Raw genomic sequence first — 19,564 nt, forward strand, 5'->3', positions numbered from 1 at the left:
GAGGAAGGCATCTTTCATAACCTCATTCTATAACACAAAACTAGGAAATTGGGGTCAGAACATCTCCAAAGCCTCTTGCAAATGGCCAACTAATGGAATTTTCCATTAAGAGTTGAAAACGGAATTCTAGTCCCATATCTGCTACGGCTGGGCTGTGCGTATTCATTGTCCTTGGTGGCACTGCATTCTCATGTACTTATTCGATAGACACCTGGTGAGTGCCCACTAGGATGGAGCAGAGGGATAAACGTGCACCACTCCTTTCCTTGAGGTACCCAAAGTTCCATATTTAGATGCCTTTCACTCAACTCATTTTTGCTACACAATGTAATTCACTGTTAAGGTTCCAATTATCCTCATGTGCTAATGACTTCCACAAGTTTGTCCCAATACTGATGTCTCTTCTGAGCTCTCGATCCACATCTCCAATTGCTTATCACAAATATTTGACTGGATGTTCAGTATGTTAAGTTATTCAAATTGGGAATATCAAATTGAGAACGTCCAAAGTGAACCTATTCTTTACCTGCCTCCCACTGCTCTGCTTCCAAGAGTCCTAGGCGTCATTGAAGATACAACTGGTCGATCATCTGCTCTAGCCAAAAAACTTAAAAATCACCTCTGCTTTAGCATCCATGTCCAATTAATTCATCATTGAGTGAGGTTGAGTCCATTGCCTAAATTTCTTCCAATCTCTCTTTCTGTCCTGTGGTTTAGAATCTTGACATTTCTGGTCCAGATCACTGATGGGGACTACCAACTAGACTCTGTCTCATCTTTTCTCCCCCTACTCTATAGAAAAGCTTCTCCCCCTGCTTTTTCTAAAATGCAAATCTCATCAATTGTGTCCCCAGCTAAACTAAAAATCATTGAAAGCCTTCTGGATAATATAGTCTGCTGTTGACCAGAAGCTTACTGATAACATAAACAGTCAATTAAAACACATTTTTTATGTTACATGTATGATATTCTTACAATAAAGTAAGCTAGAGAAAAGCAAATGTTATTGAGAGAATCATAAGGAAGAGAAAATACAGTAATTATTGAAAAACTTCTGCATACAAGTGGACCCAGGTAGTTCAAACCTGTGTTGTTCAAGGGTCAACTGTAATGGATTCCTTTCAACAAGTCCTGTCCATAGTTTTGGAGGAGTTCCAGAAATGGTAAGTGAATAAATGGTGGGATAAAATATTCTGCCCTTTTATCTAGTTGTTCTCTCTACAAGTCATCTTTATGAAATTCCATATAAATAGTCCGAGGGAAAGGCACTATTTAGAACAGAACACTCCTTAAAATGTGGCTTCTGCAAAGTATTATGAACCTCCTGACCTGTTTCGAAGGGCTGCTTTAGGGTGCTTGTTACCACCTTAATGAGGATTAGACAGCCAGATTAATGCAAAGACACCACTACCACAGCTCTTGGCAAAAGGAATGGCATCCGTAACAGAAAAAAAGAAACAAACATGCCCTGACATAGATAATTCTGTTTTGTGGTTTCATCAAGATACTGAATGAAGAAAATGACACCCTCCTAGCTCACTTATGAGAATTATGTCATTCCAACAACCCTGGGTTCAAATCTGGGTCAGAAAGGAAACTAGGCAACTAGCAGTGACAGTCCTCTCTGATCTGAACAGTTTTCAGTTGTACCATTGGTCAACATTTTCTGTCTAAGAAGAAATAATCTAGAGAAGCACGAAAGTGGCTGGTGTGTTCTGAAGTACACTTTATAAAAGAGAGCTGGAAGCATGCAAGAACCAGAAAAAATAGATTTCTTGGTTCTCTGTGAGGCCTGCATTGAAATTTGCACCAAAATGATTAAAACCCAATTATCACTCAGTTTCCTAAAATGAAATCCAACAATTTGTACTTGTGATTTGCGAAAGCAAAGAAGGTAGAAATAATACATACAATCTTAACTTTGCATATATCATCCATCTTAATAGTCCAAGCATAAAAATCAATAAAACTTTTCTTTGACTATATCACATGGTCAAAATTACCAAGGACAGTCGTTCTATTTTGTGTGCATATGTATATTTCCAGAGTTGCATGTTAAGAATTCTACATTTTGGGACATTAAGTTGATGAATTTTTCTATTTAATCCGTCTACCCACGGATTAAATTAATCTTCTGACTACCAACGTAACACACTTTCAGAAGGTAAAAAAAAAAAAAAATCTAGAGATGGTTATAAATAAAAAGGTGGTGGTAGACATTAGAGAAAATAAAAAGAGAAAGGCACTTTACCTTTTCGGTAATGATGCGGCTGACACATTGCTTTCCAGTTAATGGTAATGTACATTTCTCCATGATTTTATGTGCATTTCCCTGTTTCAAAAAAAGAAACATCAAGAAGAGAAGTTAGGGACCAAGTTTTATTTAGAATTGATATAACTATAGGACAAACAGAAACTATCAGAGAAATTGTCTGCTAAGTACAGGCTGTTTCAAAATCTTTCCACAGTCATGCTTTTACTTCCTTTCTTGAGTCAGCATCTGTCCCTAAAATAATTTAGGGACAATGCCAAATGAATAGTCAAAGGCATAAATGATTTAGTTGGGAAATACCCTGCCACAGATTTGACCTCTCAAGCCTCAGTCCTTATATCATGGAATGAGAAATTTCGATTCTAGTATTCTGCTTGTTTTTTCCCAGGGAACGGACTCCTTGACAAACATGAGCTATTATTTACCAAGGGTAGGAAGCACACATGGAATGCAAATTGCATAATATCCCCTTTTAAAAATGTTATTTTATTTGCTAAAACATTAATATACACAAAGAAAACAGCACTTACTTCCTTTCTGTACCCTTAAACCTGCACTCAACAGAAATCAATCTCAATTTTTTTTTAGTATTTTCTTTTAGACTTCTATACATTTTCTCCTTACTTTTGTATTTAAAGATACTATTTTGCCATGCTTTTTTTCCTTGATCAATCAATTTTAGACATTACCTACTACTTTCTTATTGGGTATATGAAGACTTAACTCTCTTACAAACCTCCATCGTCCATCACGTTCAGTTCTCCCAGTATAATTATGTCATAACTTGTAGGTAATACTCTAGTCAGAATTTACTTATGATACTGATGAAATGACCGTGTAAAACTGTTCATTGCTAAGCCAGGCAGTGTCGTACACCATGATTCTATTCACTTTCTTATACAGCTATTTGCGTTTCTTGGAATTTGTCCGAGCCTCAGTTTGCTCATTGGTAAAATGTGTGAACTGTCCTAAATCAACATTTTTTTCCTCAAAATTTCCTTTAGCCACAGTACCCTTTCTTCAAACATAAAATAAAAAGAGATTAAGTGGAGAAAGCATGTTTTCAACCGCTAACCCCCTGCCCCGAACCCTGGATGGCCTTGGAGGCACATCTATGGAGCACAGTTGAAACATTAGCTCTGATAATCTGATCTTCACATCATTATCTTCTGATTATGATCAAGCTACTTTATAAGTACCAACCACCAGGAACCCAAATTAATATTTCCCTTGAGGCTGAAGGCTAACCTACCACATTTTAGATCTTCCATTAAAAATGGCAAAAGGCTGCCACTGCTTCCTTTTTGGATCTGTAAGCACCACACATGACATCATGATCATCTTTTGCCATTTCAATGTTTACCTACTATAATACGCATCTGTTACCTCGTTTACATCTGTCTCAAAACTGCAGTCAGACCAAGTATATGATCAGAGGCAAGGGATTTCAGATAACTGGGCTTAATTAAGAAGATGCTACTCCTTGTGTGATAACCTGCCAACTCACCAACGCACCAATAATTAGAAGGTTTTACTGTACTTAACCCAGTGCATGGCACAGAAGGTATTCATGAATGAATGGAATAGAAAAGGAAAGTCTACTGGCAATTTTGGATGGATCTGAAAAAAAGACAAAGTCTCTTACTTTGTCAAAATTAGTGTTAAATACATATAAAGTAGATAGACATTATACCTTTAATAACAAGTCATATGCTTCTGGATCTTACTGTATAAGAAAATTTATAGATGTAGAAATAAAACCTTATTTTCTCTTCAATTTTAATGATCTGTTTTCCTTTCCAAATTTCAAAAGAAGTTTGTATGTGCCATAGAAGCTTAATTAAAGAGCTGAAATGAATGATGAATATTCAATCTTGTACATTTGTCAGGTCTCCTTACATTTGATAGAACTGAAACAAGGCATGTCACAACGAATTCCGGGTCTGCCCGTGAACAAAGTGAACAATCTGTAGGCCTCTGAAGAACATTCTCTGCAGGGAGCGCTTCCTTTGTTCTCATTATTCCATCTAGCATGAAAGCAGCCACGTGGATTTTAATGAACAACCAACTTATTTTAGGAGGAATCATGAATTTCAACTGACAAAATTAACTATGCCCTATCAATAGAGACCTTTTATAGACTATTTTCTTTTGTTTTTAATTAAAGTTTATTGGAGTGACAATTGTTAGCAAAGTTACATAGGTTTCAGGTGTACAATTCTGTAGTACATCATCTATATATCACATTGTGTATTCACCTTCCATCATCCAAAAAAATCTGAAAACATTTATCCATAAAGATATATGTGCTCCAATGTTCACTGCTGCTTTACTTACTGTGGCCAAGATATGGAAACAACCAAAGTGTCCTTTGACTAGATGAATGGATAAAGAAGTTGTGGTATATATACACAACGGAATACTGCTCTGCGGTAAGAAAAGATGAAATAGGACCACTTGCGACAACATGAATGGATCTTGAGATTATTATGCTGAGTGAAATAAATCAGACAGAAAAAATTGAGAACCATATGATTTCACTGATACGTGGTATATGAAACTGAAAACAACAAAAGAACAAGACAAACAAATGAAGAAACAAAAACTCATAGACACAGACAACAGTTACCAGAGGGTAAGGGGGAGGAAGGAGGTGGTAGAAGAGGGTAAATGGGGTTTAATATGTGGTGATGGAAAAGGAACTGACTCTGGGTGGTGAACACACAATGTTATATATAGATGATGTATTACAGAACTGTACACCTGAAATCTATGTAACTTTACTAACAATTGTCACCCCAATAAACTTTAATTAAAAAAAAAAAACTCATAGACACAGACAATAGTTTAGTGGTTACCAGAGAGTAAGGGGTGTGGGGGTTGGGAGATGAGGGTAAGGGGGATCAAACATACAGACCATTTTCTGCAACCGGTATAGTGTAAGCGGTTCAGAGTATGGGCTGGAGCCAAAGGACCTCCACGTGAAGTCTGACTCTGCTCCACACTAGCTGTGCAAGGCTCCTGGACATCCCCGTCTGCCTCATCTCACAGGGTTATTTCCTGTAAGGCTTTGATGAGACAGATGCAAGCATCCAACGCTTAGCAAGTACTCGATATAGTTAACTCGTACTGTTTCTACATCTTATATTTAACATTTCTACACTATACCAGGGGATTCTTTAGGAGTTCTTAAGTTCCTATATGACCTTGGGCATATAATGACACAGAAAAATGGCCTCAACACAATTCCTGAGACCCACAAAATGAATGACACCACAACACACATTTGGGGGCAAACCATGTGGCTGGCCTGGAAAACTGGCACCAAATGTATTCTTGCAGTGAGAACAATGTAGCTAGATGATTCCATTCACATTTAGCTTCAAGACATAACACAGACCATGGAAAAAGAGAAATGAAATGCAGAAGGATTAAGAATGTCACAATTTCAAATTCAACAATAGGTTAGCTATGAAGCCAAAGTATGACTAACTCCCACTTTAGTTTTCTATTCTAACCAGGCAGGGCTGAGCCTTACAATGTGATATGGCAGCTGCCTCGATTAATGATTCACAAAGGAGGAACAATTGCTGAGTTTTTTGCATTTAAAAAGAAATCCTAGAAAAGAGATGCCGTGTAGTGTGGTAGCAAAAAATAGTATATTAGAAGTTCCAAGACCCAGGTTTTTCTCTTAACTCTGCCATCTGATAGTCATTTGGTCCCTTAGATTCTTTGTGCTGTCATTTTCTCCTCGACTGCCTTGTCTTCCTTTTTGAACACTGTAGGAATCAAATGAAATGTGACCGTGCAGTAAAGTAGGAGGGGTCGAGTCTACATGCAAATATCTAGAGTTAGTGGGGTCTCGTTCATCCTTATTCTCTCTCTCTCTCTCTCTCTCCCCCCCTCTCTCTCTCTCTCTCTCTCTCTCTCTCTCTTTCCCCACAAAGAAATGTCAGAAGAGGCAGAGGAATGAATATGAAGTGTAGCACTAAAAATGCTTTGACTAGTCCTGAGGGTTCCTGTTTGCTCTCATTTGCTAACTTCATCATAACCTTAATGAATTAGCTAAATCTCTTTCTTCCACGTGTTGCTCCAGCTTTTTTCTGTTTTCCCCTTCATCGCTTACAGGCCTCATGCAAGACCTCGGAATTCATCATTCCACTTTTAAGTGACTCAGGGCCTTAGAACTTTCTGTTATTGCTTCACGGTGATCTCAATTTAATTCTTTAGATATCTGTGTGAAATCCTGGGCCTAAATTCTTTAGTACAAGACAACTCCGGTTGAATGATAATAAATCCCCTTGTTATCATTACAATAAGCTTCATGTTCTCAGAATAAACTTAACCCCAAATAACAAGCTCTTTTTTTCATTAACATGATGATTTCTGCATTTAATGTCAACATTTCATTTGGCTGAGGCAACAGAGCATCCATGTAAGATTTTGCTTCACATAAAACCCCACTTTACGCCCATCTTTTCTGTTAGCTGCTTCTTAAATGTGGCTGTAAGATATTTCTTCTTTCAGGCACCTTCTTTGGGAATGCTCTAAATGATCGACTACAGAGAAGGAATATTCTAGAAGGTGGTCACTCTTTACGGGACCAAGTCTTTCAGCCTTTGTTCATGCTACCTGAAACGCACATCACCATGTGCTCCATCACCCCACATTCAAATGGCAACACCTGCCTATTTTTCAGAGCTTGGCTCAGGTGTCCCCAACTGCCACCTCACTCAGCCAACCCCCACCCCAAAAATCACATATATGCCTCCCTTGCTCTGCCCTGGGCGCGACTTCACCAGCCCCGTCTGCAGACCGGTGAACCTCGCCCGGGGGCGCAGAATAAAGCACTCACCTTTCTCAACCCGCCTGACTCTCTTAGCTTCGTTATCTCGCCGCAAGCCTTACAGTGTCATCTTCGCTGGAGAAACTACCACCAACACTCCCTAGCCAATGCCTGCATTCCAGTGGCCCAGGAGCATACCCAGTCTGACGCACCTCTTAGGTGCCCCTGTGTTTCCCTCACTCACCACACAGGTCATAATTGTTGACCTCCCTTCACCACCACCCCTCCACTAGCGTCTGAGCTCACCGAATGTAAGACAATTTATCTTTCTGTCTACAGCAATGAATAGAGCACTAGGCAGGTCAATAAATGCTATCTGAATATTATAATTCTGAAAGAATTCCAACAGAGTTGGAACTGTAAAATACCATGTGACAAAGTGTTGCAGACCACTTGAGGCAGCTTTCCAGTCCTAAGATATGTATTTCTACATTCCCAGCATATCTGAGCTCACTAGAAGCACAGCTAGCAGGAATGCATGAGGGGTTTACAAGACTTTGGAGAGAGAGGTAAAGGTGTGATCAAAGGAAGAAGCAAAGACATCTCAAGGCTGCACTATAAAACATACGGATTTACAAGTAAAGAGAGAAACAGTAAGTTGTGCTTATTCTACCTCTTCTTCCTGCTCCCTCCTATAGCTTCAAGGCTTGCATTAATTTGTGGAAAGGCTACAAAGGCTGAACTTGGCAAGAAAATTTTCAGTACTTTGTCTGGTGGCACAAATAAACCTACTAGAGCTCTCTCTGGGCTTGCCAAAATACCATAAAAGAGGTCTGAATGTCACTGTCCCTTGAGCCTTCCTTCTTCCTACTGGTCTCAATGCTTAAACCACGTGAAACAGCTTCACACACACACAAACACACACACACACCCCAGATATAAAATTTGGGGGAATGCTGTATTAAAAAACACATAACTGTCAAATCACTATGATGATCGAAGTGGTACATAGATGAGAAAAATGGGACTTGCTAAATAAGGAAAATCAAGGTACACAGAATAAAAGAACAAGATGATGACATCACTCACACTAAGTTTATCTTCATGGGATATTTATGGCCTTTACACAGCACCTATTCAATAGGGATTCCAACAATCCACATAGAATTTCATTGGAAAGACTCGGCTAGCTCTGAAGTGGAGAACAGTTGCTGTTACAAATGGTTTTTATAATGTGGATGTAATAACAGTTTGTGGTTACAGGCACATTCTCAAGGGAAGACTCGCCAAATGAGATGATACATACAGCAAGCCATTTCCCTGAAAACAGTCTTCAGGGCTTCGAGATCTTAGAATAGAAGGCCATTTTTCTTCAATATAATATAAAAATCTTTACGATAGCTTTTTATTTTCTCTCTAAAGATTGCATCATATGATCTCTAGCCTAAGGATGGCAGAGCCCAGGAATTGGCAGGAATTCTTTTTTCTTTCCATTCATGAATTATTGTGGTACCTTAGAAAGCTTCTCTTAGCATTAGTTTTCCTTTTAACAACTGTAGATACTCAGTCATAGAATTTAAAGTTATTAGTTTAATTAATTCTGTAAGACATCTTAAAGAATTTTATTGGTTGTTGGACTATGTTCTGCTTTTTCTTTTGTTTTCCATTATAACACGTTTTGCAGGCATTTCTATCAAGGGAGAAATAAAAAGGCAAAACCTGTTAGGTCAGCCACGGCACGGTCAAAGCGGCCAGGAGCCAAGTCACACCCCTCTGCCAAGTCAGACCCCTCCTGGCATGAGGGATATTGGGGCCCCTGGTGTTTCTCCGAAGAGGCAGCAGACCTTTGGTGCTATAAACAACTCCGGACGCGGCCGCTGGCGCCCCGATCTGCGCGGCGGTCCTGCCCAACTGCCACCTCACTCAGCCAACCCCCACCCCAAAAATCGCATATATGCCTCCTTCGCTCTGCCGTGGGCGCGACTTCACCGGCCTGTCTGCTGACCGGTGAACCTCGCCTGGGAGCACAGAATAAAGCACTCACCTTTCTCAACCCGCCTGACTCTCAGCTTCATTATCTCGCCGCAAGCCTTACAAAACCATGTAAGGATTTTTATTTTGTAGAGGTGAATATTTTTTTCCAGATTAAGCCACGAAATAGTCTCATTAAAAAGTTATAAAATATTGCCAAGTTTTTATGAATGGAAAAAAATTAAACCAGCTGAAACTATGTTAATTATGAATTATCCTAACAAACGAGTACTTTTTTATCTGGTGATACTTTTCAATGTTTCTGAAAGTTATCTCAAAAATGTTTCCCAGAAAGTGATTTTTTAAAAAATCATTTGGTAATACATTTGGTTCAAAATAACTGGAATTAATAAACCTCTTTTACTTTTTACAATTCCTGTCCACAAAGAATGAAGACAAGCTAAAACATCATTCAAGATTTCTATAGGACACATTTATTATCAGACACAGATTGGACTTAATAAAAATATTATTCACAAAGATTTATTCTTAACTTTTCCTAACAGTATAATTATGATTCTTCTTATCCCTTCAGAATCCAGACCTTCTACTGTAATACAAATAAAATCTAAACCTGTTTTAGAAATAGGGCTCTCATTTATGTTCTCTAAAATAGGTACCCAAGTTTTGCTTGTTTCCAACAAATGACTGAATTTCTTTCCTTTTGTGCTCTGAAAGTTATACCCTTAGGGAAACATTTCCAGTAGACAATACTGAGAACAAAACACTTTACTTTATATTGTTAGTGGTGATGATACTTACCAGATAGAAAAGTTTAGTAAAAGAAAATGAAGGCCTAGAGGCAGGATACTTAGATGCTCGGCTTTCTTTTGCTCTTAATTTTCCACTTGACTTTTATCAAAATATTTAATCTCTGTTGAATTCAGTTTGCTTGTCTTTCAAAGGGAAACAATAAGACCTATCTCACAAGGTACTGTTATGATAAAATGGAGGCAGCAAACATGTAACTGCATGGAAAAAGTAAAAAGTGCCCTAGATGTTCAAAGTATCATTATTATTTAAAGAATTAATGAGTTCAACAAGTATTTATTGAGTCCTAACGTGCATCAGGAATGATTCTCTTCAGTTGTTATGATCGATAGAGGCCCCTGTCCTCATGGAACTTATATTCTAATGAAGAAGGGGGATGAAGGATCATCAGAAGTAGGGAGACTTCTATTTTATATCATAGAGAAGTCAGGGAAAGCTTTTCTGTTATTATGAGCAGAAACCTAAGTGAACTGAGGGAGACAGCCATGCAGGTATCTGAGGAGCAGTCCAGGCACAGAGAATAACAAGTGCAAAGGCCTTGAGACAGGAGGATGCTTAGAATGCTCCAGAAACTTACAGGAAGAGAGTATGGCTGGAGATCAGAGGACAAAAGGGAGAATGTAGTAAATGGAATCAGACAGCTAGTGGGATTGGAGTCAACAGACCATGGAGGGACTTAGAGACAATGGTAAGAACTTTGAACTTGAATTTAAGTGAGATGGAAACCTATGGAGGGTTTCTAAGATGAGGAAGAAGTGGTGTGATTGATTTATATTTAAACAAAAAAAGATCACTCTGGCCACTGTGTGCAGAACCGTGTGTGTGTGTGTGTGTGTGTGTGTGTGTGTGTCTGCTTCCCTTCTGCCCTTGCTTTCTGACAACAGAGACCTAATGGTAACTCCCTCACACACACTGCCCTCCTACACCCCAGCGCCCATTCCCCCGACCTGCAACATTCCAGCTCCTGTCAAACTCAGGCCCATCCTTCAGGTCTCCATGCAAATGCTACACGGGAAGCTCCCTTATAAAGGAACTGGGTGTTCTCTACCTTGTACACTTTTTTATTTTAAGTTTTGATTTCTATGAAACTCTCCCAAGGAGACTCCAAGCTGCTCAAAGGAAGGACCACATCTTTCCATTTGTCATTTTCTCAGATCTCATCATGGTGCCTAGCATATGCTGCCTGGTCCTGAACAAATATTTTATGACTGCAAAAACAAGTAAAGTATATAAGGTAATTGTACCAAATTTCAAGACAAAGCATCAAAGAATACTCATTTAGGTATCCATAATATCTAGAGACAGAAGGCACTAAGCTAGCAAATTCAGAAAATGCCGGCTCACTTACAAATGATTGTGTAAAGGTAGGAGTGAGCCAGATAAAAAGGGGAAAGGAACAGAATGTGCTAACACTGAAGAACAGGAAACAACATGGTGCATCTGTGGAGATCCTAGAAGAACTGAAGCCTGGGAATCACGGAGGAGGTAGGTTGCCAGGAGCTGATCACAAAAGGCCAGTGGGCTAAAGCGAACTAAGTAGTGTGGACTTAACTCAGTCAAGCTTTAGTTACAGACTAGTTACTCTGGCGGTGGTGTACCTGATTAGCAAGAAGGTGGGTCAGTCTGGCAGCAAGAGGACTTTGGGGAGATTGTAACTGATCCACGCAGATGTGACAAGAACCTAAACACGGAGAGTAGAAATAATACACAGGAGGGAGCAGATTACAGGGGTACTGTGGACGCAATTTCTATAGTGCTTGGTGTAGGGGGAGGGGCAGAAAGCACCATGGGTGTCTTTCCAGATGGGGGCTGAGAGAGCATCACTTCTCTTGTTGGGCTAAGCAGAAGGAAAAAGACTTTCAGGAGAAATGATAATGATTTCACTTGTGTATGTGTTGCAGTTGAGGTGGGTGTGGAACAACCAGGTGGGGTTGTGGAGTTGTCTAATATGGAAGAAATATAGTTCTAGAGCTCATCAGAGAAGTCCAGTGTGGAATTCCAGTGTGAAAATAAGGGTCAGGGAGCCACTGAGTGAAAAAATAATAGTTGGTGCCAAAAATGTAGACAGCACCCAAGAAAGGTGCAGAGGGTGAGAAGAGCAGAATGCCAAAGATGGATTCATGAGGAGTCCTGACAGGAACCCATAGCAAAGGGGAAAGGCACGGAGGGATCCAGGTTGGTGGGGCAGCTCTGTAAGCCAGGGAATGTGGATTACAACTTTGGGTCCAAGGTTACTGCTTCAGCTAAGCCCTTTCTCAGATGGTCGGAAGGGGAACAAAGAAAATCCAATGCAGTTGGCTTTATCTTTAAGGACATGACTCAGAAATTACATATGTCTCAAATGCTCAAATCCCATCATTCCAAGTTTGGGCACATGGCTGCATCTACATGCAAGAGAGTCTGAGAAATGTAGTCCGGCACTGGGCCAGTATGCGCCCAGGTAAAACTTGGAAAAAAAGGGAGATGGATTCTAAGGGGGACAATTAGATTCTCAGATTGTTTCCTTTTAAGTACGTTGCTGGTATCTATCTCTCCAAAGCAAGGACAGCTTTGACCAGGGAAAATGGAAAAAGAAAAAATATCTAATTCTGAAACCTCAAGCTTCAAGAGATGTGTGCGGGATGCTGGTGAAGAAGTAGCTTTGGTATGGTGAACACAGGCTGGACCAAACTGAGTGAGACTCCTAGCTCTGCCCCTTCCCCACACAGGTCTCTGACCTACCTGTATCCTAGTCTTCCTTCAGAGGATCACCGAGAGGGTAATGAGAGCCGGTATATGTGATGCCAGGCACAACACCTTGCACCTCCCTACTAAGGATTCAAACTATTGCTCGTTTCGTTCGTTTTATTCTCATTTTTAGAGGACAGAAAGACATGCCAAGAGATGAAAAGAAGCTCAAGAAAAAAGGTGGCTGGACACCAGAAAACTGGCTACTTTGCAACTGTGCCTGGAACCTTGATGTCTAAGCTTACATGAAGATCATGCTACAGTGCCAGTTCGACACCAGTGCCTGCCATTATCTCCAGAGGTAGTTTTAAGGCAGGGAAACATTATTATGGTTACTCTAGGACAGCACTAGCAGGCAGCCAGGTTTCAGATACCAGAAGCTGCTGGTTGCAAAGACTTGCAAGGAACGAGTTTCCTTTGTCTGATGAAAACAACAAAAAAGCATGCTTTTAAAGGTCAGATAATGTTATATTTATAAGCAACCTGCATCCATTACCCTAAGATGAAGAAAAGGAGTAAAAAGAAAGCTGCACCGAAAACCACTTGAGAGCTCCACCCACTTACCAAAGGGGGTGGGAGGAGAGGGAATAGCAACATCAGAATACAAGATTATATTTCTTTTCTCAGGTTGTAATTCTTCATTGCAAACTTTTCACTCGTGTGTCTTATGAAACTCTAGGGATTTGTCCCCTAGGCTGTTCACTTCATCATGAGGCAGCAGAAGTTACTTGGCATGTCTAGAAGAACAGATCATTAACTAGAGAGGCTACCAGGAGTGAAAAACCTCTCTCTCCTATCTCCTCTTTAGCCCCTACCAACCTCTAGTCAGAGTAACAGACGCAGAAAAGAAGTGGTGAGGTCCCCATGTTGCCTTGAGCTGGGCCAGTAACAAAGAGTCCAGGTGAACAATATATAATAGAACCACACATTGGGATCACAGGTAAAAAGTGATGGTGGCAAGAAGACAAAACTCTTTTGGTTAGTTTCCAAGGTTACGCACTATTAAGTATGAACAAATCACTATTATTATTTTAATCACAACTGTATTTTTGTTAGTTTATTCAAATGAAAGTATTTAAGGAAAAATATCTAACTTCAACTCTGGTCTAAAACTCAATGCCATTTCCCCACTTAGAGAAGAAAAAAAAAATGGTGAAAATATCTTGCTTCTGTGAAAAGCTTTAATAAGGGATTTCTAATCAGAAAATTTGAAGCACCAGTTCTTTTCCTCTATCAAAAATTCCAGCTGAGAAGAAAGAAAACATTTTGGGGGGAAAAAGACAGAGAGAGAGAATTTGCCAAATACAGGCCTAATGTTTTGAAAACGAATGCACAAAAATAATCTGAAATGAGTAGGACTTCAGTGCCTATGCATAAACATTAAAGTAACAACAAAAGGAAAGTCGGAAAGAGTTTTCCCCAAATAGACATTATGTTCCAGAAAAGATTTGGATTTGATTTGTATGCTTGGCATCCTTTTGCCTCTGCAATGAAGTATTTTGAATGATTTAGCAAGGCATCTCTCAGAAGTCACCTGTGTTGGTCTCATTTCCAGTGTTCCATATTTATGCTCCACTTCTCACTTTCCACTGTTTACTAAACAATTTATGGTAATTTCCTATTTATTATAGTTTTTACAACAAAACCGTTTCATGGCACACATCACTGTACACTCCGCCATGGGAAGCAAGTCAGATGCAAACCTTCTAGCTCTCCCACGATGCTGCATCACTAAATAAAAACAGAGCCAATGAACTACCACTTCCACTCAAAATCACAGGTCGCAAGGTATGAACAGATAGATTTTATTTTAAAACTAAGACTTACAAAGACTAAAGGAGAATGAACAAAGGACATAGAAAATGAAAAGGGTACCACCCAAGATCAACTTTTCAATCATCAGAAGTCTGTGGATTCAGGTCAGGAAGGCAATTAAGCTCAGCTGGTTCAAAGACACCGAGTTGGGAACAAGGAAGAAAGTAATAGAGATAGCTTTGTAGTTACAGACTGGGCTTCAGAGTCAGAGTCCCCCAGATCTAATCTCAGTTCCTCTAGTTATGTGACCTCAGGCAAGTTACTTAACCTGTCTGAAACCCTGTCTCTGGAACCACGAAAGCTACCTATGATCAAGTTCACATGCTTGTACAGACCAACACAAGCGTTTAGTGTGATTTTGGCACTCGGTAAGCTCAGGAAGGGGAAGCTATCATCATCATCGCCGTCATCATCAAATGTAAGCTCCGTTTTGGTCACTGCCAAATCCTAGTAGTGCCTGGCACATAACAGGCACTCAATAATATTTGAGGATTTATTCAAGTCAAAGTATAATACTTTTCAGAATGAGGGTGCTTACTATCATCCAGCCCACAATTTTCCAACACCTTCTCAAAATGGCTCCTCACAGCCTTGGTAAGAGGCCACATTGTCCATTTGAAAATAACTGTTGTTAAACACCAATATTCTGTTGTGGTTTTCATTTTCACACTGCTAGCAATGACTCTAATCTTCTTTAAACCTGAATCAACACGTGTGCCTGGACATCCTGTCACTGCTTTTGAAGACATTATAGCTTTTACTTCTAATGTGTGCTCAAGGCAAATCATCAAAGAATGCCCTGAGGTTGGCTTCACTCAAAGGAAACAACCATTTAGCTAAATGATAATAAATAACTGCCTTTATGTAACCTTTCCCTCAAAACATAAATGCTCTCAACTTGAAGAAGCCAGAGAAAACAATAAAGGCCATCGCCGTGAGACTGGGCGCACAGGACTTTGGCATACTGCGACTTTCTAAAAGCAGCACACGTTACCTTTGCAGAATGCTCCATGGTGACCACCACCTTGGTTTTGGCACTGGATACTAGGTCCATCGCACCTCCCATTCCTTTCACCATCTTCCCCTGCAACACAGAAACAGAAAATAAGTAATTCTCTGTCTTTCACTTCTTTAGTATGAAGTAGAACAAAATTAACTTGTAAGAATAAGCCACTGGAATGATTAGTGAGAGGGAAAAAAAATCACTGACCATCATTGCTTAGCAAATGAAGGTTTACAACCTTAATATTCTGCTCTTCTATTGTTCTATGGTTAACGGATAAGTTCAGGCTAAATACTGTGATGTCACTTTTATTAAGTGCGGCTCACATTATTTTGTCGATGATATCTTAATGATATGACAACCGGTAGATAAGCAAAATCTTAAGAACCTTTCCAGAATCCTGGCACATTATTGTAGTAAGATGAGATTGAAATCCACATGCCCCTGACATTCATTTCTTCCGTTTTAAAAATATAATCAGCACCACTGAGTCTTCAATTACAGACCCTTTCCAAAGTACTCTTGGACTTCCTGCAAATTAAATGCCATTAGGTAGTAGGCTGAGACACTAATGGTGTTTCCTTAGTAATGATTAATATTAAAGGTGGGTCTGTCTTTCTGAAACTTGACATTTATCTTGCTCTTAGAAAAACAAGCCAAAACAAAATGAAAGATATATTCCTGTTAAACAAAAAAAGAAAACAGGAGCAGAGTTCAGGATCCTTTCACCATTCTATTTTTGTTCAGCTGTCCATGTCCTCATTTATTAAACATTTACCTACCAGCTTCTACGTGCCACACTCTGAAAAATTCCCATTGTCTATTCTGTCTCTTGGTACAGAGTTTTATAAAAAGTGTTTCCAGAGATGATGAAATAAATTTTTATTCAAGTATCTTGAAGAAAAATATCTTCTAACATTGAAAACCCCCTTAAACTTTTATTTATTTTTTAATGTAAGTCTTCTTGCTGATTTGACAGTAAACACGTACAGGTCTCTTGGCTCCTTTCCCATAATTTCATAACTAAGGAGATTAGGCAATGTACTCCCACCTGGCTTTAGGACTAAAACAGTTTTGAATCCCCCAATTTTAGAGGTCAATGCAACACAGCATGAATATGAATTAGATGTATAGTATAAACGAAAGGAACAAGTAGTCAGGATGCTTTCATGGTTTGGAGCCGGCCACTACATAAGATGGGCAACAGCTGGCAATGAGTGAGAGGGCGGGGAACAGGACATGAGTGGAAGGTACAAAATGAGTCTGTCTTTAGGCATGTAAGTTTGAAGTGAATCGGAGTATCTGTGTGGAAGTGTGTAATTTTATACTTCTCTAAGCCATGGTTTCATCCCTAGTCAGCTGCAATTTTACTAAGTTACCAGGGTCATAATATTTCTGTAGACAACATTGATACCTTATGTTATGAAATATGGATAAGACAAAGATGGAAGCAATAAATGTCCATCATAAACTCCAAAACTAAGGAAGTTTGAGATTTTTAAAGCATCAAGACACTAAAGCAAATCCGTTTTACAACGTGTCAATCTTCTGTGGTGAGAATACCCAGCCAGTCTCAGCTCCCAGAGAGTGTCCTTGGGCAGACTCGGCGGGTGTAAACGCTAGAAGAATGACGAAGCCAAAGAAAACCAGAAACCAAGCTAATCTGTTAAAACTGTCATGAATTAAAAAAAGCATTCCTTGAATTAGAATATACCACAGACAAATTTTGTCCCCTGTGACACAATGATTATAGGTAAGAGCTTATGACAGCCTCTAAGAGGAAGGTTGTCCAATTTAAGTGACACTGAATTACACATTTTAAACCATTGTCAATTATTTAAGAAATATTTATAGAGCACCTACTGGGTACAAAATACTGTGCTGGCAGGAGTAAAAAGAACTGTAAAATACGGTGCAAGAACAATTTCTTTGTTTCTGTTAAAAAGAACATTCTTATTTGACTCAGTGTAAATCAGCAGCCTTCATCACTCAAAGAGATTCAAGTGGTCTGATGTCTCCTCCTCAAAGCACACTCTACAAATTTCAAAGCACTATTATCATACTTAAATATTTGTTTCCAAGAGGGAAAAATACACAAGATTAGGTGCAGAATACCTGAGATCTATTATACTAACCCACTGTGTGACACTGGCAAAACAACAAATCTCTCTGAATTTGGGTTCATTATCTATCAACCAGGAAAAAGAGTATCTGCCCTATCTTAGAGCTGGTGAGAGGAGTGCAGGAAATAATATATAGAAAATTGTGTAGTAAACAAAGTTTATAAATTTGTTGACTTACATCTTCATTCAGTCAATTCAATTCACTGAGTGTCTAGTATGAGCCTGGCACTGTACTAGCTGCTGGAGTTAGAGATTATCAAAACAGGCTTGTTTTCCTCATACACCTTATTGTCTGAGGGAGGGAAAGCATCCACAAGTAATTAGAGACTTAGACTAAACTTCCTTCCTCTGAAAGAAAACATACCTCACCTCTCCCTCATTCCCAAGGCAAGGCCTTTCCCCTGTGTCCTTGTGCTATTCAGTAAGTAATTCTATCACAATAAATTTCAACCTTTTTCTTTCCTTTTGTCTTTTTTTTTTTTTTTTTTTTGCATGATTAGTGCTTGGATGAGTGTGTAGACAAATTAAACAAACATCGGTATGTTCAAACACTGAGGATGCAACTGCTAACGGTGTCTGGGGCAGCAAATAACGAAGAGATGGCATTTCACAGAGGAGATATTTCACAGAAATAGTCTGCCAGACGGGAAAGACAACAGCAGTATCTCCTAATAGAAAGCATTTCTAGCAAGTTAACTTGAAAGCCTTCCAATATTTGGTTTTCCTATTATTTTCAGTATGTTCATTGTATTGGAAGAAGAAAAAAATGTTTCCCTCCATTTCAATTCCCAAATGATTTCTGAAACTGAATCAATGACTACAGGAAAACGATTCCTTCTATCTATACTGGCAGGAAAAAAAACAGGCTTACATAAGACATATTCTCCGATACAAGCGAAAAATTCATCACCGTCCTTCAACCCAGCTTAGCAGGCACTCTTTGGGGACCCAGCTACTTGTAATTTCCCAGTTCTCTGCTGCAGTTGGGTGTGGCCACGTGCCCAACTGCCAGACAATGGAAAAGAACAAGGTGATACCTGTGATTTCCAGGCTCTGGCCCATAAAAACATCTCACATACAATTCTTCAACCTTTTTTGCTTTCTGTAAACTGGACACTGACATCCAAGGTGACCTTGGAAAATAACTGAGCTTCCTTCAGTCTGGATCTTAAAATGACTGTGTGTAACAGAGCCCGCTTAACTCGGAACTACATCGCATTGTTCAATAAGAGTGGGGGGAGGAAACATATAGGATGTTACGCCACTGAAATTGGGAGGCTGATTTGTTACAGCAGCCAGCACGTAATATAATGAGTTCAACAGAAGTGTCCGAATTCAGTGTGGAACTAAAACCAACTGGTACAGCTACAGAACACAGCAGGCCTCTTAAGGGGATGTTTAACTACTATTCCTTGAGGGAAGGGGATATGTGAAAGTGGCTATATGCCAGATACTGAGCTAGGCACTGTCATTCACCTCTATCCAAATGTCCAACACACTGCTTGACATTTTACAGAGATGAGATACTGACCTCACCTCCATCTTCACCTCCCTCCTCTAAATCCAACATCCTAGTCAACATACGAAACAAGAAGTTGATAAAACAGAGAGTTAAGGAGTTAAAAATATATCTTTAAATCACAAGAGGGAAAGTGACACTTGGAAAAAAATAGGCCTAAAATGAAGAAAGGATTCTGGGCATGATTGAAGCACTGGACATGATTGAAGCACTGGGTCAGGGTGACAGAAAGTGTGGCTTTCTTTAAAACCTCATCAACAAATATACATTTCTTGAATAGTGCAACTTTAGCAATGTACTCTGGCTAGCATAATGGAGAGATGATTGGTGGATACTCATTTCGTAGTCAACTCATCTTTTTGCAGTTAAGGACTGACCCTGATATCAAGTATGGAAAGAATATTGAGAAAAAAAAAGTGAGCTAGAAATACTGTATGCTCTATCATGACAGTTACATGTCTTTTCACAGGGAAAAAAAATACTATCTTAAGCATTGTTTTGAATTCATAAATATTTA

At 39.3% G+C, this 19,564-nt stretch overlaps 1 protein-coding gene across 1 annotated transcript in view; it reads right to left on the bottom strand.

Moving 5' to 3' along the window:
- Positions 1-19,564, bottom strand: part of OXCT1 (3-oxoacid CoA-transferase 1) — a 115,427-nt gene that overhangs the window by 8,782 nt on the left and 87,081 nt on the right. The window contains exons 14-15 of the mRNA XM_033110738.1: positions 15,397-15,486; positions 2,252-2,332 (exon numbers count right to left, since the gene is read on the bottom strand). Coding sequence (XP_032966629.1) covers positions 2,252-2,332; positions 15,397-15,486 — 171 coding nt within the window. The remainder of the gene's footprint in view (positions 1-2,251; positions 2,333-15,396; positions 15,487-19,564) is intronic.

Source organism: Rhinolophus ferrumequinum, chromosome 7 (assembly GCF_004115265.2).
Source record: "Rhinolophus ferrumequinum isolate MPI-CBG mRhiFer1 chromosome 7, mRhiFer1_v1.p, whole genome shotgun sequence".
Taxonomy (NCBI): domain Eukaryota; kingdom Metazoa; phylum Chordata; class Mammalia; order Chiroptera; family Rhinolophidae; genus Rhinolophus; species Rhinolophus ferrumequinum.